Genomic DNA, 21512 nt, shown 5'->3' on the forward strand with positions numbered 1-21512 from the left:
AGGCTGCACTTTTTAGCTCCCTTCTGCCTGTAGTTTGGATGGGGCAAGGTGTACCTCGGATCAGTTCTGTCAGCTGTAAAACTCACTTGTATCCAGTCACTCTGCACATCAGGAACTGCAGTTTGTGAGAACAGGCCAAATTCTGCCCTCACGGTACTGCTATAAATTCTGAGTAATTTTGTTTGCTTCAATAGGTTTATTTGCTCTTTGTCCTTGTGAAACAATGTAAACTACAGTGTTTGTATCTGCTGTAAGCATGAGAATGGTCTTCTTGTTGCCGTAGTTAGGAATGTTCTCTGTTGCAGCCTAACATGCATTTTAATCCTGGAAGAAATAGAATGTTGGTTTTTCCCCCCCTATATTTAGGAAAGTGGGATTTAATGAACCACAGGACTGGATATTTTGTAAAGTACATGCACATTCAGCTCTTTTTTGTTGGTTAGGGACATGCCATTGGCATGGAAAAGGCCCAAGTAATTGCTTTTGGAAGAGCTTGGTCTTCAGAAAGAACAGAACAAACTTTCTGCTCAGTTGCCTTTGTTTTGCAGTACTGAAAGTTTGAAGGCTCATTACATGTTTCACCAGAGCCAAAGCTGGTCCCTGTTAGCTGCTCTGCACGGATTAAGTGGTTAACAATGTTTTGAGAATGTTGTTGGGCTAGATAGTTTGTGGGAACACCATCTGTTTCCTTTAACACGTAAACAAGGAAAATTGCTGGTTTGAAATGCAGGATTATTTTTTTATACTTGGGTGACCACAGGCATTCTTGAAAGAGAAGAGGTAAAAGGGAAAATAATCCTCATGAGGTATGAAGTGCAATGACATTTGTTAGAAAATAAATTTGTGAGTGTCAGATGGGGCTGCTCTCCCTCTTCTAGAAGTGGCTAATGTGGAACATTTCCTTTGCAGTCACCTCCTTCCTTCTGAATTCATCTTCAAAAGTAAACTACTGTGAAAAATAAAACCATAAAAAATTGTTCAGCAATGCATTGGAAGGGCTGAGCATCCCATTCAGAAGCAGCAAATTAATTTAATATAGTAATGGGTAAATATACAAATTCAAAAGTTACTTCTAAATATCCAAAATGAAAAGTTACTGTCCTGATGACCCATGTGAGGTCATGAGAGTAAGAACAAATGCCCCACATTTTCCCTTTGTCAAGTAGTGTGGGCATTATTTTAATTATTGTTACAAAATGTTTACTAAGATAAGCTTTGGTGATGAGCTTCTTCTGTTCTGAACTGACCAGGAATAAGCAGTCCAGCTTAAGGAAAAGCTTTGGAAGGAAAGAGGGGTGGAGGTACAACAGGAAACATTCTTGTACTCAGTACAGATCAGATTATCGTCTGCAGGAGATTTTGCTGTGAAATTGCTCATAACATGTTGTTACTGAATAATGATCCTCCACACAGGAAAATATACCCAAGTCACTGGGAGAAAAAAGCTGTCTTCCATGTTATCAGCACCTTGGTTGTTGCTGGGTATCTTAAAGTCATATTTTCTGCTTTTCATATAACTTTTACAAAATCCTAAAGAGGAGCAGACATAAAAGCATCTGATGCATTTTTATTTGGAAAATAAATGCCACCATAAGTACAGTGCATAGCTAACCACAGCTCTGCAGACACCCTGGGTCTCCTGTCCACAGTTGCAGGCAGACTTTACTCATGAATACCCAGAATCAAACATTTTGCGCTTTAACTTCTCACTTTCTTTGTCAGCAGTTAGGCACACCCAGAGCACATTTTTGTTTCAACCAAATGAAGGAGTGACACTGCTTGACCACTGCTTCAGTTCTGGGAAAGAGCAAAAGTGCCTAGATAATATAAAAAGTCCTGCAGTGCTGAGTGTAACTGGTTTCCTTTGTGTGGTCCATCTAGCTTTAATGTAGCCTTTTAGGATGGTATCAGCACAGTAAATAAAACCAGCACCCTTGTAGTACTGTAAATCTTTCATATGGCATCTGGTATGTCAGGACTTTTTGAAAAGTGGGAATGGCCTCTAAAGATAGGCTACCAGAGTAACTGCAGCTGCATGAAACTCCTGTGTGCAGAGGAGGGAGAATTTCTCTGCAAGTACTGGGCGTGAGCAAGGTTCTCTTCCATGCATGTTCCAGGCTCTGTGGTGCAAGGATATCATCTGTTCTGTAACCAGGGATTCTTATTACAAGAGCAAAATACCATGTTTACCTGTGAGAAGAACAAGTGGTTTTACTCGCGTGTGCTTAGGGACATGTCTTAGTGGTGGACATGGCAGTGCTAGGTTGACGGTTGGACACGGTGATCCTAAAGGTCCTTTTCCTTCTGTGATTCTATGCCTTATTACCTGTGCTGCTTGGATCAACTCCCTTTTTTATATTAGAGGCCTGTGACTTTGTTCATGGAAATCAATTCTCTGAGCAAGAAGATTGGTGGTGTCTTTTATCACAGAATCACAGAATGACCTAGGTTGGAAAACCTTTGAGATCATTAAGTCCAACCTGTGACTTAACACCTCCTCATCAACTAGACCATGGCACTGAGTGCCACATCCAGTCTTTTTTTAAAAATGTCCAGGGACAGTGACTCCACCACCTCCTTGGGCAGACCGGTGCCCAATAACTCCTTCAGGGAAGAATTTTTTTCTAACATCTAATCTAAACTTCCCCTGGCACAGCTTAAGACTGTTGTCCTCTTTTTCTGTCAGTCATTGCCTGGGAGAAGAGATCAACCCCCAGCTGGCTACAAGCACCTTTCAGGGAGCAGTAGGGAGTGATAAGGTCTCCCCTTAGCCTCCTTTTGTCCTGAAGCAGTTCAGTCATTCAGTTTCTGGTGTAGAACAAAACTGAACAAGTGGGTATAAAAATTTCACACTGAGCAACCAATATCTGTCTTTTTGGAGCCTGACACATCCTGAGTCCTTCATTGTCTGTCTAGGCAGCAAGCAGCAGGTGAAGCAGAGCCCAGCTGCAGCAGTGCACCATTCCTCCTGCTTCCAGTGCTGCGTGGGGCCTCTGGCTGCCTGCCATGAACACCCTGTTGTTTCTTTTCTCTGGGATGGTCAAGCAGTTTCCCAGCATATTAGCAAGCACTGTGTTCACAGCAGCAGAAGGGCTGGTGGAGATGGGCTACCCAGGAAACAGCCCTTTGTCTTTACTGTACATTGTGAGTTCTCCCAGAGGATCACTTTAACACACTGAATGACTCATTGAAGCAGCTCCATGGTTGTCATGTTGGAGCCCTTGGAAGGAACCTCTGAGTAAACATGACTTAAAACCAAATCCTTCTGTTCTTGACTTGGGTAGAAAGTATCTGACTGGCTGTACACAGCTGGGGGGAAAAAAGTGTGCAAAATATATATAGGGAACTATTCTAGTCTGGTCACTAACTGGCAGAAAAAGCATGAAGTGATGTTGGTACTAGTTAAAATTTTCTCTGGCAAACAGAATAATCCCAGTACTACATGAGAGTGGCCTGGGAGGGATACTGTCTGCAGTGACCCATGACAGGAAGCTTCCAGTAACTTCAGAAAGAACTTCCTTAAAAGTTTTGCCCATAGATACCTTTTACAATGCAGTAGGTGACTCTGTGGGACAGGAACGGCCTGTCATAAATACAAGATTTTTAAATTCTTTTTTTAAAAACTCCTGTGTATGTAAGCCCTATTAGTCCCATGCCCAATTGAGCAGTTCTCTTATATGCAGCACTCTGGAGGCTCCATCACTTCCAGTTCCTGTCTTCTGATGATAATTCAAGGAAAAGCAGTTGCAAAAGCCATGGTCTTCCCCGCCTGCCAGGCTTGACTGTTCCTCCTTCCCCCAAGGCCCACGCAGTCAGGGCAGGGGCTGGTGCTGCCTTGGGATACTCCCTGAATCAGCCCTGTACTTGTGCTGGCAAGGCACCCTCCCAAGGGGGAATCCAGTGGTTTTTTCATGGTACAGGGACAGAGACTGCACAGCCAGATCTGGGTGGCAAGTGAAAAGAAGGAAAGCCTGTGTTGTTAACATAGCAGAGAAGAGGTAGGGGGTCAGCATGAGGGACTTTCCCTGAAGACCTCAGTCAAGAAAAACTCACTGTGAAATCTGGCTAGGATGCGAGGATTCCTTACATTCCTTACAAAAACTGCTGTGGGATCCTTACTGAGCATTGGGGTAGAAATGCTGTTGGTATGTCTCGCATACATTTCTAAGGAGACTTAGGTAGCTCTGGTATAAAATTTTTCCCAGCTGAGTACAAAGCCTCATCTTATACAAGCCTATGTAATTTGTCATATTGTGTCTTTGGGTTACAGTATTTATATTTTTTTCTTAGAGCTAAATAGCACCAGCAGAGGTTGAGATGTCAGCATTTCTACTACAAACCCAGTTCTCTTTTGGGGTTAGGTAACATTTCTTTTATACCACACTGTACTGAAATTCTGCTGTACAGATGCTGTCCAAGACTTTAGGCATTTATTTTTCACCAGATTTTATTTGTAGTCATTATGGTAGTTAATGGTTTACAAAATGTCAAAAAAAAACCCATAAATTCTAAATTTTCTTGTTTTTCATAGGCTGTTATTGCATTATATACTTCAAGAATGGCTTGACATTTCCCATATCTTAGCCACTAACATGAAAAAACCAAGCAGAGACAGCAAAATTGAATGTCCTGCTTTGGAAAGTTTAAGCATGGTGTTTCTATGTAAAGAATTTCCAGAGCCACAACTCACAATCAGTTCTCCAGGATGTTGTGTTGTGCAGCACAGTAACACATGGAGTCCTGCTGGAGTAGGTGCAAAATACCTCTACAAGCAAAGGCATAGACTCCCAGAGACTAAACATAGTATTTTAAGCCTCTGACAAGGAGTGGGGACACTCACCCCTAGTAGGATCAGCCCTGATCTCAACGAGTGGGTGGTGCAGCCATCACCTCCTGCGGTCTGTGCTAATGGGAGGTCAGTGGGAAAAAAGGACAGAGCTCGTGGACCTGCACAGAATCTGTGCTTGGCAAATAGAAGACACTGTAGAGCGCTAACAAACAGTCATGTCAGGGCTGGTCTGGAAAGAAAAAATGCTGCATTTGTAGGTACTCATTTTAGACCATTCAGCTCTCAGAAGGGTATGCAGACTGGTGTTACTAACATTGCCAATGATGCATGAATGTTAACAGGATTGGATTGTTTATACCCTGTGCAGTTACAGAAAGAACATCCTCAGACACTTAACAATTCCTCTTTTTTCCTTTATCCACAGGTAATAACACCAGTCAGGTCAGGACAAGGTTATGTTTATGAATTCCCTTCTAAACACCAGAAGGATGCCTACGATATCCCCCCCGTTCGCCCTCTCCAAGGGGTAGGTACCAATAAAAGTGCCAACAGGGCTGACAGAGCACAAAAGGTGATGAATTTCTACCAGACTTTTATGAGCAAGACAAGTTCTCTCATTTCAGAGAGAAAATATGTTTTAATTAGATGCTGTGGCTTATTCACAGATCACAGATGTATTTCAAAGTTTTATTTGATGTTGACTAAGATTTGGCAGCACACCAAACACAAAAGTCTCATTTGTTCTCTCTGTTTTGATCAAATAGTATATCTAAACAGAATAAACTTGCTGCCTGGGAACATTTTTTTTCCCCCTGTGCTTTGTTGATGCATAGTTGACAGTAATTCACTCAGTAAGGGTGAAATTATCGCCTAGATGAACAGCTGCTATGCAGGGAGTTGTTTTCACCACCTATTGACTGCACCATGTCACTGGGCTTGAACTATATCTTTGTTCTGGGGAGCGCCCTTAGCAGTGAGCCCCCAGGACCACAGGCTTGTAGAGTGGATGCTGGCAGGAGCTGGAATTCAACCACCCTGAATGTAAGGGTGTGATCAGTTCTGGTCACATGTTCACCCCAAGAGGTATTTGTAATAGACTGGCCATGGTTTACCTCTCAGGAGGGAAGTCAGCCTTGACTTCATCTCTCCAGCTTGCTGTCCACACCACTGCCCAGAGGAGACCTGGCAAAGTGCATTTCCTCCTAACTGTCCAAAATTCTAGGCAAATCCAAGATTTTCTCCCATATGAAAAAAACTGAAGAGCTCTGTTCACATTCAAACTTTCTGAGAGGAAACACAGAAACTATGAAAATTCATCTAATAGCAGAGCTTTTGCTGAGGTGACTTGTTTTTGTAATCAGTTTATTCTTTCTTCAGATATATGACATTCCCCCCACATCGGTTAAGGGGCCAGCACTTCCAGTTCCCATGGGAGAAGCAAAAGCCTTAGGAGTGTATGACATACCACCTGCCAAAGGGGTAAGCATTACTCTGTTTCCACAAGATCCTGTATTTTCGTGTCTGGCCAAAGACATGTTCTAACAAGGGTTTACATAGGATCCTGAAGGAGAAGGAGATTCAGTAGTTCAAAAACTTCCTTAGGTTTTTTAATTGTTAAAACTGGTGAAGTGAAGCACTGCATCAAAATTTAGGTTATGAACTATAAATTGATAATCAGACCTACACTATCTTTGTGGCAGCATGCTTTTTGGATTTTGCTGCTTTTGGGAATTTGCATTGAGATGAGTGATTAAAACTGACTCTCAGTCAAACTTAAGATAAGTATCTGACTCTTTGAAAGTCAATAGCAGATCTTCCATCCCAAATGGAGGATGGTAAATATTTTGCTATTCTAGTCAAAGGTTTCATGTTTTGTTTGCTGTGATTCAGGTCTATGCTGCACCTCCATCTGCACGCCAAGATGATACAGCCCTGAGGGAAAACTTGCAGGATTTTTCATCTCCAGTGGGACAGAGTGTAAGACCGGAAGGAGTGTATGATATTCCTCCTCCCATTACCAAAGCAACTGGAAAAGAACTTAATAGATTTTCTCCTGAGAGCATATTATTACCAGGTGGAATGGCACAGACACAGAGTGTTTATGACATCCCTACAAACCATCAAAACCATTTTCTTGGACAGCAAATTGCACCTGAAAAAGATGTTTATGATACCCCAAGGGGAATTGCATTCCCAGGACAACAGACAGGACTCAGTGAAAATCCCATTGCAGAAGGAAGAGAAGGTGTCTATGATGTGCCACCACCAGTCCTCCAAGACAATAAAGGCTTACAGGATGTGACTGATGGGATGAATAGGTTGTCTTTCTCCAGCACAGGAAGCACGAGGAGTAACATGTCCACATCGTCAACGACATCAAAAGACTCTTCTCATTCAGCATCAACTGCACAGGACAAAAGACTAATCCTTGATCCAGACACTGCCATAGAGAGGCTTTATCGCCTCCAGCAGATGGTGGAGTCAGCTGTCAATCACCTCACAGCCTTCATTACGCCAGACTGGCGGTCCTATGTGTATATGGAGAAACACATCAATGAAATTCACGCTGCTGTGGATAAGGTAGAGCAGTCGCTGTTGGAGTACCTCCAGTTTGCCAAAGGATCGGCAGCCAATGCTTCCTGCCTGTCTGAGTTCAGCCTCCTCAACAAAATGAGGAGGGAGGTGCAAAGGCTGGAGGACTCTCACCAGATTCTTACCCAAACCAGTCATGACTTGAACAGCTACAGCTGGTCTTTGAATGTCCTAGCTGTCAACAGAGTGCAGAACAAGTGCGATGACCTGGATCGGTTCATTATGGTGGCAAGGACAGTCCCGGACGATGCCAAGCAGCTGACCACCACCATCAGTGTCAACGCAGAGCTGCTCTTCAGACAGGCACTGGGCACCTCCCGTGTCAAAAATGTACCAGAGAATATAATGAATGCTCCTGACTGTGTGTATGACAGTCCTCAGATGCAGCGTCATGGAGAAAAAGCACAGAACCACTGCAGCTCCCTTCCCCCGCTCCTGAGTAAAGGCCAGCACCCCTACAATGCCACCAGTGAAGGCTCAGAAAAGAGCTGGATGGATGACTACGATTATGTTCACCTGCAGGTAGGTGAACCCAACACCTTGTTTTGCACAAGGCCATGTAGGAATTGTCTGTGGTTTTTGTAGAAGCTTCTTGTGGGAAAGCAGCAATCGATTGCCATGCTAAAGCCTATTCAAGAGTAATTTCACCAGGTTACCAGGATTACTTCCTGTCAAATAGGACTGTTGGATTTCTAATAATGATAGCCTTTTGTCCTGCCACACTATCCTTTCATTTTCTGTACTCTTAGTGGTGCACTACCAGTGAAAAAGCCAATATAAAGCAGCCTCTTTCTTGACCTGTGAGCTGCCATTTAGTTCAGAAGCAGTTTTGATTTAACAGTCTCTTATGTTATGCAAAACAGGGGAAAGAAGAGTTTGAAAGGCAACAGAAGGAGCTTCTGGAGAAAGAAAATATCATCAAGCAGAGCAAAATGGAGCTAGAGCACCATCAGGTACGTTTTTCCAGGTGCATAATTGCACTGAAATGCAGCATTCATTACACAAAGGGAGCACTGGTTAAACAGAGCAGGAGGGGCCCTCCCCTTAGCAGTGTGCAAAGGCTACAGATAATAAAAAGCAAAGAGTTTAAAAACTAAAAGTTCACAACAGAAGAGAAACAATCTTCTGTGATGTCTCACAGCAGGTCAGTCACAAAGCCAGCTTGAGAATTCCTGACCTGCCATCCAGGGCCTTAATCACTGGACCATACTCAATACATGTGCCACCTTCACATCTGCTCAGTGAACATCAATACCATCAGCTTAAATATTAAATATTGTGCTGAACATCACTTTTAGTGCTAAAAAAAGTAGGTTCACAAGGTCGATGGCTGTCCCTTTTTCCTCATATTAATTCTTCAGAATGTTGTTGCCATATTTTATGGCAGAAAATTGTACAAGCAATGAAGAGGTGAGATTTGAAGGGTTTTCATCTCAAAATCCCACAGAGATGACAGCTTTTTAAAGATTGTGTAGGAGTCATTGCCACTTGGATCCATCTCTCTCACTTGTGATTTCAGAATACTCCAAATGAGCAACAGCCTGTAAATTCAGGAGTTTGTGTTGTTGGGGTTTTTTAATGCAAATGAGGTATTTCAGATGGTTCTCCTTTCTGAACTCTGCATGTTTGGATTTACGGTAATCAAACCTGATGCTAGAAAACATACTGTTACTTTTTACTTGGCATAAGGTCACTGTAGGATACACGGGGGTGTCCCGAGGCACAAAGGGAAATCGTAGTACATAACAGCATCTTACAAGAATACTGGCTGATGGGAGCTTTTGCTTTTCTTTTCAGATCAATCAGTTTCAACGTCTGGAGCAAGAGATCACAAAGCCAGTGGAGAACGACATCTCCAAATGGAAGCCTCCGCAGGCCCTGCAGACCTCCCATGACAGCCGCCTGCTTTTGTTCTACTCCGACCAGTGCGAGACTCACTTCAACTCCCTCCTGAACGCCATCGATGCCTTTTTCAGTTGTGTCAACTCCTCTCAGCCCCCCCGGATCTTCGTGGCACACAGCAAGTTCATCATTCTGAGCGCTCACAAACTCGTCTTCATTGGGGACACGCTCGCGAGGCAAATGACGACTCAGGACATGTGCAACAGAGTGATGAACTCCAGCAACCAGCTGTGTGAACTGCTCAAGAGCGTTGTTCTGGCCACCAAGGCGGCTGCCTTGAGTTACCCCAACACAGCATCCCTGCAGAAGATGGTGGACCGAGTAACAGAGCTCTCTCATCACGCACAGTTGTTCAAACTCTCTCTGGTCCAAATGGCGTCCTTATGAAACCCAGCAGAATCCATTCCGTGAGCACCAAAACAGAAGAGCAGACAAACTGGAGCTATTTTTATGTAAATGGTATCTTTTTTAGATATTTTTTATTAAATATTTTAAACACATTCTTAGGCATCAAAGAGTCTAATCAAATCAGGGATCTGGGAATATTGTCTGGTTCTGTATTATGTTTCTTATACACATTTAGATCTGTATACACGGGGTATATGTATATGTTGCTACCTTCCCTAAAACATCAATTAAGCACCTTAAAAATTACGTGTCAGGTAAACAGTGCATATCTTTTGTATATACAGCCTGTTTCCTCAGCATATTTGTTAACTGGATGCTGCACTCTTTTTGTTTCATTCCTTCTTGATGCTGGTGCATGGACTTGGTTGTGAAACCTACTTGTAGCAATCCATGAAGCAAGCGTAATGGTTCTCATAGAACTCCATTCCCTTCTTTGAAATTACTTTCTGTAGGTTAATCTGTGAAGTTTTAATGCCTCTTGATGTTACTTTGTTGTGTAAAACATTTGGTCATTCTGACCAACATACATGCACAGCTGCAATAAGCAACATATCGAGCAAGGCATACACCATTTGGGAGAAAAGCATTTTTAGGCCCTGTAAGAAACAGGACCTTCAAAGGAGGAAGGCAGAATTGAATATATTTAATACCTTTTGGCATTCAGATTTTGCTGTTTCTAATAACTGTCCAACATGGGATTTCAAAACCGTGGATGGATTCCCAGCAATGTAATTTCATACATGTTTACTTTGTATGTCCTTGCATTGGCAGTTTAATTTAACAGTCAGGCTTGAAAGCCTTATTGTTTATGGACTCAAGAGTTATCCTGAGGGCATCCCAGGATCCATTGGGCTCATCTTTGAGGCTGTGGATGAGCAAAGTTTCAAAATACCAATCCCTTTCAGAAGGATTAACATACAAATTATATTTTGTATGGAAAGAAAAGAGCTTAATTTGAAATAGATATTTAAATATCTCTATAGCATATACACAATTTAATGAAGAAGTAGCACTTAATTTTCTAGGACGTATTATTGGGAATTAATTGCATCTGTTGTAATTCTCATTTCCATTCAGCTACTGGGCCTTTTTTCCAGAATTCTGTTGTGTAGGTGCTGATCTTTTTTGCACTACACTGTTGCCAAAAATGATGTCCTGTATTAATGGGACCGTTCCATCAGTAAATACGCACAGTCCCACCTAATAATTTTCAATGTAGACCCTTAAAAATAATTAGCAGAGTGTTAGGCTCCTTTAGAAATGTTGTGTATGCTGCTCACTCCAAAACCCTTATAAGCTTATTTGTCATCGTTGCCTTCTGTGAACCCCATAAAAATAAGTCACAGAACACCATTTTCCTGTGGTCTGCAGCCTAAAAGCTGTGCTTCAAAGTGAGCAGTAGCTCAGGAAAATTCCAGGTGATTCTTGCATTTTTAAAGCAGAAACACTACTACTGTCCTTATTAATTCAAGGTGGTCCCACGTTAATGTGTTCAGAGCATTTGCCAGATCACTGGAACAGCAGGGTCGTGAGATCAGTAGCACCTGGGAAACAGGCACTTCTCACTTCTGCTTGACTCCTAACTTTCCCATTTTGTAGCCAAACATGTGCCTTACTGAAATGGGATGTATTGTCCTAGAGCAAAGACAATTGTTCATTACCATAACATTCCGGAGTGCAGAACATTCCTGGAAGGTCAGTGGTAGCCAGCACAACCCAGATGGCTCAGGGTGGGTTCCAAGGCTTGGCCTGGTATGACATCCTGAAAGAGCAGTTGTGATTTTGCAACCTATAACCAGTTGCCAAAAAGCAATCTACATGAACCTGTTTTGTACTATTTTTGTTTGGGATTCTTTTGGATTTCCCTGTACATTTTTTTCTCTGTATATTCTTAGAAAGTGAAAATGTGTTTCTAAGTGTAGTGGTTATGTTGATAGTTTGTGCTTTCCAAAGGAGAACTTTTATTGCAACCCTGTATTACAGTTTGTTATCTTGTAGAGAATCATTTTGGAATTACTAAAATTACAAACTTTTTTATATTAAAAAAAAGGCAACTTGGTCTTGTTTTTTCTTGTTTTCAGAGTCTTCTAAGCATATTCAAAGGAAATATTGCTGCTTGCTAATACTATCAAAGCCATTCTTAAATGAGGAACTCATTTTCTGTCTTTTCACTGGTCAGTGCTTATAGTGTGAAATGAGAACTTGGTGGTTTAAGAGGAAGGGACAGACAGTTTCTCTGCCTGTCCAGAAGCAGCAGGTGAAGCATTTATCCAACTCAGCCACACAAGCTATCAAGTCCAAAATACATCTATGAGGGCCTACAGTACACTCAGGCACAATCCTGCCCCATTCCTTGTGTGTATTCCACCTGCATCCCGAAATGTCTCAGCGTGGCACGGACAGTGGTCCTTCATCTGAGTGGGGCAGTTCCTCTCAACATGATCCCACAGGAAGCTGGGGATCACAGGACACAGCTGTGCCTTCCACCCATTCTGGCCTGCTCCCCCTCTCCAGCACTTACTGGTGAAGCCATTGTCCACAGGAACTGGAAAAGCAATTTTGCTCAGTACAGGCACCTTTCTCCCCATAGCCAGTGGTAAGAGCATCCCTCTTCTATTACATGCCACGTTGAGCATTATGTGGTTGTGAGTTCTATCTGAAGCAACCCCGTGGCTTTAAGGATCACAAAGTTTTCCCTGAAGTTACTTTCACATTTCACTGCTGCCAAGGCACTCACTGCCCAACCTCCTGTCAAACACCCAGGGGTGCAAGGAGAGAGAAAACCCACGGCTGGTACTGTCCTTGCACCAGCTTTTGGCTGCTAATGAAAGACATCTCTGCCAGAAAGCATAAGAGCAATGAAAACCTTGAGAGCAAAGTGCTTGGTTTGGCTCACCATGTCCTTGCAAGGGGACAGCTGGGGATACAGGGTTGTTCTGTGGAGCACTCTTCCACAGTGCTCCATTTTGCTTCCCTGCTAAATGTAAAAAGGTCAGCTAACAACAAAGAAGGGACTGGACAAACAAAATAGCTCAGAATAGAAACCAGAGCCTCTTTGTTCCCCTCCCTCAAGCCACAATGTGCCCATGCAGTTGTCAAGAAACTGCTGTTGTGTGGCAACCAAGATGATGGCCAGTGTGAAATGACTGTCTCATGGCCAGTGTGGAAAAAAGCCTGCCTCACAGTAGTGGCAAATGCAGAACACTCAAATGAACACAAATGCATGGCTCTTTACTGCGTACATTAAGTAATTACCGTTTCATGTTTATTAGAAAAACACTTCTTTTCCTCTTCCAGTATGATGAGCAAGGGAGAAAAAGAACAGGCAAAAGCCATCCTTGAAATGGGCAGGTTTTAGAGAAGTTGCCAATTCATAACAATATGACACAAGCCATAATTCATAATGCACAACCCCCTGCTGCTACCTCTGCCATTTCTTGCAAGCCAGGGTTGTGCAGCTCCTGCCTTTTCCTCAGCGATGCAGTGCTGCAGCCCCAGCAGAGCCCCAGCACAGGCAGTATGGGTGAAGGACACCCACTTCCAACACCATCACCTGATGCCTGAATACACCCCAGCATCTTCACATCCCCCATAACTTCTAGGCCCTGGAGCTTTTGGCATTCTCTGACACAAACATCTGGGCTGCATTTCAGAAGTGTCCCTCCCACACCTGTCACCAGCTCTTCAGAGTGTTGTCACACCAGTGACATCTTCCCTCTGCCTACAAGCCAAGCATCTGTAACTTTTCAGATCCAAATTCAGCTTTTCCTTATGAAACTTCCAGGCTGCCTGCTCTACCTTAACATGCCTCAATCTCAGCCTAAAGGCTTTAGAAGCTCATGGGATTTTCTCCAAAGGTAATTCTTAATCTTCCCTTACCATTTCTCCTCTCACAATGTCCACAGCTTTAGTCAACATTTAGACAGAAATATTTCTAGGGCAAAGCCAGGGTCATGCCAGTCCCAGAAGACAACACAAAGCATTTCTCCCTATTCTAAAACACGCCTGTTCATTTCATCTTAGCCTCTTACACTGGCAGTTTCAAAAGTTGCATGTGCGTATCTTTCTTAACCCAGCTGAGCTCATCTCAGAGATGGACTGTCTAGATAATGTAGATTTGGGGTCTTTTATAAAATAATTTATTTTTGTTACTTGCACCCAAATTCCACCCATGACAGCAGCTTTCTCTGTCTAAGAGCCTGGATATAGCTGTGTGGCTTTTCAACATCACAGCAAAGCTACAGTTGTATCTAGTGATGCAAAGCCCTTCACAGAAATTCTTCTGACTTGAAGAGGGCATTGAAGCCACGGCTTGAGAGTACCTGCAAAAAGTGAACAGCAGCAGGAAAAATATCTAATCCAGCCCTATAATAAGCCAGTTGACTTCACAGAGAGCAGGAACTTCTTGGGAGGTTGCATGAGGAGTAGCACAGACTCTCAGTAACTTGTACTACTTCATTTTCTCTCTGATGTACTGCCCAGAGACAATTTTACTTTGATTAAATTAGAGCTAAATTTGGAATGGAGTTCACATCATGAGCAAGGCCTGACCATGCTGGACATATTGCTGGCTGTTGGATTCATTTCGGAAATCCAAGTACATCATTCTCTATTCAAAACCCAAATATTTAGCTTTCAGTGCCAGTGAGTTATGCAGGGTATAAAATAGCCAGTCAGCTGCCTAACCTTGGACGAAACAACTCCCCTGGGCATTGACTTGAGCTCCTGGGAAGCTGCTGGGCTCAGATCAGGGTGATCTTCATGCCCCCGCCTTCCAGGTCAGTGGCTAGGACCACTTGGGGGGTGGCTTCCTAGAGCAAAGGACCAACAAGGTCCTTTCAGGTCAAAATTCCAGGGCACAGTCTGGGCATGCACACTGTAGAGGCCTCCTCTTTAGCTCTCAAAACAGCAGAAAATCAGTAGTTGCCCATCCCATGGGCAAAAGCTCTTTGTGCCTCTTGATAAACCCTTGTCTCTGCAGAAACAGCCTTTGCTATCAGATGCTGTGGACTGCTGAACAGAGGAACCTGGAATGCTCAGAGGGAGAGCCAGTGCTGAGCAGATCACTTTCCCATCTCTCCTGGGGTTTAATTTGCAATAGTAAGCTCCTCACAGCAGTTTGTGCTTCCGTTCTGTCTTTTCAGTAGACACCATCAGGCTTGGCTCAACCCACAATCGAGCTGCAGTTTGCTTTCTTCTTTCTGCACCTCCCTGGGGTTTAACTTCTGGCCCTAGCCCCCACAAGCAAAGTCCACCAAGTCAATGCTCCTTGCAGGAATTCACCTTGTGGCTATTGGCCTCTACATCTCCATGAGTCCTCCCAGTCCCTGCCGAAGGAGAAGCCCAGTGCCTGGGAAACCAGTGCCTAAGGAGCGCTGCTGCAGCCTCAATGGGCTCAGCACCACACCACCGCCCTGACAGGGGTTCTTTTTTCTCTGCTGAGCACCAAGGGAAAGGATATGTTCTGTACACACAGCAATTCCACGTGCCAGGCTGACTGGCAGGAGCAGGGAGCAGGAAGCCTCAGGTCTCCAGGAGATCCGTGAAGCTCAGCTCATCTGCTCCGCGCTGCCTTTGCAGCAGGAGCAGCAGCAGCTGCCGCCCCCGCCCGCAGCGGGCTCCCAGAAGGTTACACATTCCATAAGGCCAGGCAAAAATCACAATTCCCTGGTTCTGTGCAGGCTTGCACCCACGGAGCATCGGGTGCTGTCAGCCACGGCAGGGATGTAAAAACCCTGCTGCTGGGTTGGGGGAGTTGTCCGCTGAAATCACGAGTAATTTTTTTCTCCTTCTGTGTAATTTCCCTTAATTACAGAAAAAGTGATCAGGGCTCTTCTCTGGATGTAAAGCTGCAGGAAACTAAATTCAAGAGGCCCTTCACAGCTTCCTACTTAGCCAGCTTTATCTTGCTCAACACTGCAGCCAGGGCTGCTCAAACGATTGCCAACCAGGAAAGCACAATAACAATGTCCCAGAAGCATCTGCTATTTATATGAACATAGACGTGGTTAAATGAAGGTTACTGTCAAGGACAAGCAGAAAAATCTGGAGGAGTGCAGAGAATAAGAAAAGACAAAGAAAAAAGCCTGTTCTAGCTTTAAATTTTCTTACAGAAAGGAATTGAAGTAAATCTTACAACCTTTTGTGCAGTTAGAGGGCCCCAGAGCATTTTGCTACACAGTGATTCAAGTTTTTTATTCCCAGTCAAGCACAAAGAGAAAAAGCCCCACGGGTGAGTGGCCATGAACATGAAAAAGAAAAAATAGATTTTTGCTGTTTTTTCACCCTGTGCTTTGTTTTTATGAAGGATGTTGGGACCAGCCCACCCAAAAGCCTTTTATCTCAGGAGAGCTGTAATTAGCTTTCATTCCAGAAGGGGAGAAGTTAATTTACCTGGCTTTTCTTCATGAGGCATTTCAAAGACAAATTAATTTTTGATGAATGAGCATGTGCATTCTGCAGTGCTTGACCTGCAGTTGGTTTTCAGGCCTCATTGCTCTAGACACAGCTTTCATTTGTCCACTCACAGATGTACTAAAGGAATAAGCACATCAGCCCTGATGGAAACCTGCATCACTTTCATGGGAATTGCTGCAATGCCCAAATGGACATTGCCAGAGCAGGGCTGCACTGCACAGGACACCTCATTCCACCCTGAAACAGCAGCAGGTGGAGCTGCCTTTGCTTTGCTCCTGAGAAGGTGGATATCCACAGGTCCCTCAAATACAGGCATTACACAGAAACTCTGGTTCCATCCAAGAAGTAGAACTGCTGAGGACAACAAGACACACAAATAAGAAAGTTTCTTCCTCACTGCCTCCTTTTCTCTCCATGGGTGGTGATGTTCAGAAATGCCTCAAGTTGGATTAACCTGTATGTACTCTCAGTATGAGACACCTCAGATGCAATTCATCCTGCTTATCTAAAGACATATGCCTGTGAGAAATATCATCAGAGTCCCCTTTAAGCTGGTTAGAGTCCAATCTATATGATTAAATCTACTTTAGGATGAGACAAATCCTCAACAGGCCCCAATGATTGATTGCATCTTAGGTCTTCAAGGGCAGCCAAGACAAGCAGCTCACATGCAAATGACCACATGATACACTCCTAAATTTTGAGGATGATGAATACTACCTGGAGACCTGCCTCCTGAAAGTTGATGGGGCCACAGACACAGCTCAAGTCACAACCTAAACACTAAAACATTGTAGAAACTTGTGGACTCCCCCCGGCTCACCAAGCCTAAATCTGGTATTCGTACTATCAAAGCACTTGTCCTGAGAGTTCATCAAGTCAGGGCACCCCTGGAGCCTAAGCCAGCAAATGTCACAACCCACATCCAAGCTGAGTACCCCCTGTCCTGCCACCTCCTCCTGCCCTCAGACAGCCTTCAGGCTTTGCAATTAGCCCTGGCTCTAAAGGCTCATCAACTAAAACATGCTCTGTGTCACATGGGGGAAAAGTTGGACAAGTAACTCAGAGCTCTGTGCCCCCACTCTCCCAGCAGTTTTCTTGCCAGCTCTGTGCTTGTAACAGTGCAAAATCCAGGTGGTTACAGAGCTCCTTCCTTAGGAACTCCCAGCCTGGAGGATACCTGGGTTAGGCTGTTCTTCCTTGTACCAGAGCAGAGAAACACAGGAGAAGAGGAAAATAAGGCAGATTTCCTTAAGGTCACAGGGGTGGTTGATAGGTGAGGTTCAGCTCCCCTCCATAAGTAATCTGCCTATATCTCTGCCCTGCTGAAAAGTGTAACCTGCATTTTCAGACACTCATTTCCAGGGAGAGCATGCACCAGATGCCAGGTTAAGTGGCTTTGGCACAGAAAGGGCTGAATCACCAAAAGAGGCTAAAGGAGAGTCAAACAATAGAACAACCCTTAGTTTTGAAATGTTGGTTTCAAAATTATTTTCTGACAAAGTGAATTTGCTTTCTTCTTCTAGTTAGAGAAGGCTTGTGAAAATCTTTTTTCTTTTACTCTGAATGCTTCTCCACTACCAGCACATATGGCTCATCCCTTTTTGTCTGTTTTTCTCCTCATATGGGAAAGAGGATGACACAACTGCAAACACTAAGTACCTTACATGGTGAGTGTGTAGATCCAGCTGAAAGAGATTTTACATTTTTATTTTCCTCTCGAGGAGAAAAAGAAAAAAAGACCTTCTAAAGATCTTATTCCCGATGCTGCGTCAGCCAGGCACTGCTTATGCAGTGACCTGCAGTGGCAGCTAGCAGCACACGAATAAAGAGTCATGTATTTAGGCACTGTGCTCATTAGCTGTTAACCATATAGAGGTGTCAAGATACTCCTAAGCTACTTCTGTCCCACAAACAAACAACACATTGTTGGGTAAAACAAAAGCACCCACCTGGAGGCCAGCACAGGATACCAGTATTGCCATATGATCCAGAGCCCTGCAGTTGACCGGTTTTCCAGCAAGTGATTCTGCCTCAGGCTGTTCCAGCATGGAGGGAAATCCCATAATTCATATACTTAATATGGATTTATGAATCCCATAATTCATATATTTCAGATTTTCTGCTTATCAGAGGGGCTCTGCTACAGTTAGGTTTTTATGCTAAAATTCCCATAATAGGCAGAAACAGAAGCCTGTGGCATATCTTCTACAACAAACCAAAATCTTTGGAGCAACTTATCTCATACATATAAGTTATTCAGAAGTAATAAGTGCAGAAGAAAATGCCAACCTCCACTTCCAGGCAAGGCAACAGAGCAAAAAATCTCCATGCCCTGTGATCATTGCTCAGTTTCTCATCCTACGAAAAAACCAATCAAGGAGAAAAGTGAAATTCAGTGTTTCCCACATGAATGCATCCATGACTTCCCAGGAGGACATTGTGTGACAAGCAGCTAGGAGGCCATTTAAGCATGCTCTGTTCCTCAGCAATGCTGCTTTTCCACAGGCTCAGTGATGAAGACACAATCCTTACACACACAAAAGCCACAGCTGTGGCTTCATCACCAGCTGGTATGTATTTTTAAAGCTCTCTCCATGTACACAGAAGCAAGTCCTCCAAGCCTGATTTTTCTCTAGTCCTTGCACTTTAGGTAAGGAATAAATAATACCTTTTGCACAAGTAGGAACTAATTAGCTCTTCAAAGCTCCCCTACACAGGTGAAATCAGCTACAGGAAGGTGGGACAATCTCATGCCTGCTGGCTGCAGCTCAAAGCCCAAAGGCAGAGCCCAGCTCTGATCTCTGCTGGTCCTGCTCAGTATGCAGGGCATCTCAGGCAGGAAAGGCTGCCATCTCCTCCCATGTGCTGCACTGAGTTCTGGCTTCTTACTGACTGTTCAGAGCAGTAAATACAACAGATATTTGTGAAACAAAGGAAAGCTTTTCTTCATTCTTTGAAGCTTTGAAGACATTTTTTAGTTGAGAAAATGTGCATGGTATTCTATTGGTTTTGTTCTCTAAGCATTTCTAGCTATCAGTCTGACAACATTTAAGAAAGTAAGAACTTACCAGGTGGGTCAGGCCATGGAGCACACAGCCCCATATTCTATTTCTGAAGGGGCAGGTAGGTCTGTTCAGGGCACATTCACAAGCTAGTGTTCACAATCATTGGATATTGGATGTTAGGAAACATAGCACTGACTACACCTCTCATTATCCTATAAACTTGGGATTTGCCCATGGAAGTATTAATTAGTTGGTATCTGCAGGTTTACAACCTTATCTTTGTGACATTCTGTGGCAGCAGATTGCAGGTTTTCATTACCTACTGTGTGAAGTGTTTATCCACATGTGAGACATCCCAAGAAACCTAGTGCTGCAGCCACCACTGAAGTGCTTGGCCATCCTAGAAAAGATACTGCTCCTGTCACATACCTGTACCTTGAGATGGTGTCCTTAGTCTGTTGTGCTGTGTTTCCTGAGTCAGAAGCATGCACTGAACCCTCCACACTCCCCTCATCCTAGCACACTTTCTTCCTTTTCCTAGGACAGGCTCACTCTGCTCTCCATCACAAGTATTTCTGAAGCACCTGCCAGTCCTGGCAGTCTTGATGACAAGCACATCTCCCCTAACATGAACTGAGAGCAAGGGTCTTGGAGAATGGAGAAAATACAGTGTGACTGAAGTATTTTCTGGCTAGTCAGCCTCGAGCTGGAGTCTGGCCAAGAGAAAAAGAAAAGCCCTGCCATTTTTAGCCTTAAACACCACACATACAAAAGGTTGGCTTCAGCTCCTCCTCCTGCTGGCCACAGGGCAGAGGCTTCTTCCTCCTCTCCAAGCTCCCACAGGATGGGTGGGTGGCCACAGCTGCAGTGGTCCAGAGCACTGGCAAGCACCTACTTTCCAGCGGCATTTGTGCTCCCCAGGGAGCTGTCAGGCAGAGGAGTGGTGTAAGAGCCTCAGCCCTGCTTTGGTGTTATAAACAGCCCAATTTTTAATCCCAGCATTTCATCTCAGTTTTGACTTGTGGAGTCTCACAAGCACTAGAGATCACTAACACAAGAGCAGCAGCCCTTCTTCAGACCCAAACAGCAGATGAAGACTCCTCAGGCACACACCTGCACAGCTGGAATAAACCTGAAATTACCTGGCAAGCCACACAGACTGGAAAAAAAAGAAAGTTTGTCTTTTTTTTTTTAATGCCAGCAACCCTCTAAATGTAAATGCTAGATTTTCTAATGGGACTCACTGAAAGTCTTGAGTAATGAACGAGGGACTCAAGAAAGGGAAAATAGATTTCTCCAAAGCCATGTGCAGCAAAGTGCTTCCTCCTCCCTTAGCATGAATACGGAGTCAGTAGCAGCATAACTCAACAAGGCTCCCACCCTATCTCTATCCCCTAGCTTTTCTCAAGAATTTTGGTATTTAATGCAAGGAAAATGTTACACAGACTTTCTGTCCCCAGGTTTAATATTAATATTGTGCTATTAATATTATATTTTATATTAATGGTAGGCTACTATTGGACTAATACTAATAGTAGATTTTGGGAGAAGGTTTTAAAGTAAGCCGATCGTAAGCACTTGTTTTACTTGCTCAGTAACTAGCAGGATTTAGACCAGCTTTGATGGGATGGAACGTCACATCACATCTCAATTGTGAGAAGAATAAGGATGCAACATCAAGAACTGGTTTTGAAGAGATCTAGATAGCAGGCAGCTTGCCCTTGCCATCAGACTGGGAAAAACCCCACAAAAGCAATACTTTTCCTAAGCTGCTGTAGACACTGGTACAGTATGTTTATAATCCTAAGTGCTGCTGTGGTGTGTTTTGTAGACTTTCTTTTTTCTTCTTCTTCAAGCACGGTGAGAGGTAAGAAAAGCAGACCACTCTTGGTATTTTTGAGACCTCTCTTCCTGAAGCAGATAGTTTAGAGGCTACTTTCCTTTACAAAGTAAAGCAATGCACCAGTGCTCCCAGACTCAAGGCTCCATGCATTCCCACAGGCTTTTTGGCATGCAGTATACGGCCAAACAAGAACCAGGCTCAATACCTACAAGCCGTTGCCCTTGTGCTTCCCAAACCCCCTAACTAACAGCAGAATTGCTATTAATTAAAAAATATATATATATATATATAAATAAATAAAGCAACAACACCGGCAAAGGAGTTCAGCAGTATCGGTCCTGCCAGGAGGGCGCGTCCCCAAAGCCTGGCGGCCCATGCCATCTAGTGGTGACACACGCCCTTCCCACCCAAACTGGATGCTAAAAGCCTCCAGGATGTATCCATTTCTTGATTTAGTATTTCAGACTGAATCTACAGTGTCCGGTTCAGGGATAAGCGTTTTCCACTATCCATGACATCCCTTGAGGGCCCAGGAGAAACGTGAGGACATCCT

The 21512-nt window shown here is 43.8% G+C and overlaps 1 protein-coding gene across 2 annotated transcripts in view; it reads left to right on the forward strand.

Annotated features, from left to right (window-relative positions):
• The window catches only part of NEDD9 (neural precursor cell expressed, developmentally down-regulated 9), a 38449-nt gene extending 26699 nt beyond the window's left edge, over positions 1 to 11750 (forward strand). For both annotated transcript variants that reach the window (XM_064424727.1, XM_064424734.1), the window contains exons 3-7: positions 5214 to 5315; positions 6167 to 6268; positions 6680 to 7903; positions 8245 to 8334; positions 9179 to 11750. In XM_064424727.1, the coding sequence (XP_064280797.1) occupies positions 5214 to 5315; positions 6167 to 6268; positions 6680 to 7903; positions 8245 to 8334; positions 9179 to 9670 (2010 nt within the window). In that variant the 3' untranslated portion in view covers positions 9671 to 11750. The remainder of the gene's footprint in view (positions 1 to 5213; positions 5316 to 6166; positions 6269 to 6679; positions 7904 to 8244; positions 8335 to 9178) is intronic.
• Positions 11751 to 21512: the final 9762 nt, after the last annotated feature.

The sequence above is a fragment of the Passer domesticus genome, chromosome 1 (genome assembly GCF_036417665.1).
Source record: "Passer domesticus isolate bPasDom1 chromosome 1, bPasDom1.hap1, whole genome shotgun sequence".
In the NCBI taxonomy this organism is placed as follows: domain Eukaryota; kingdom Metazoa; phylum Chordata; class Aves; order Passeriformes; family Passeridae; genus Passer; species Passer domesticus.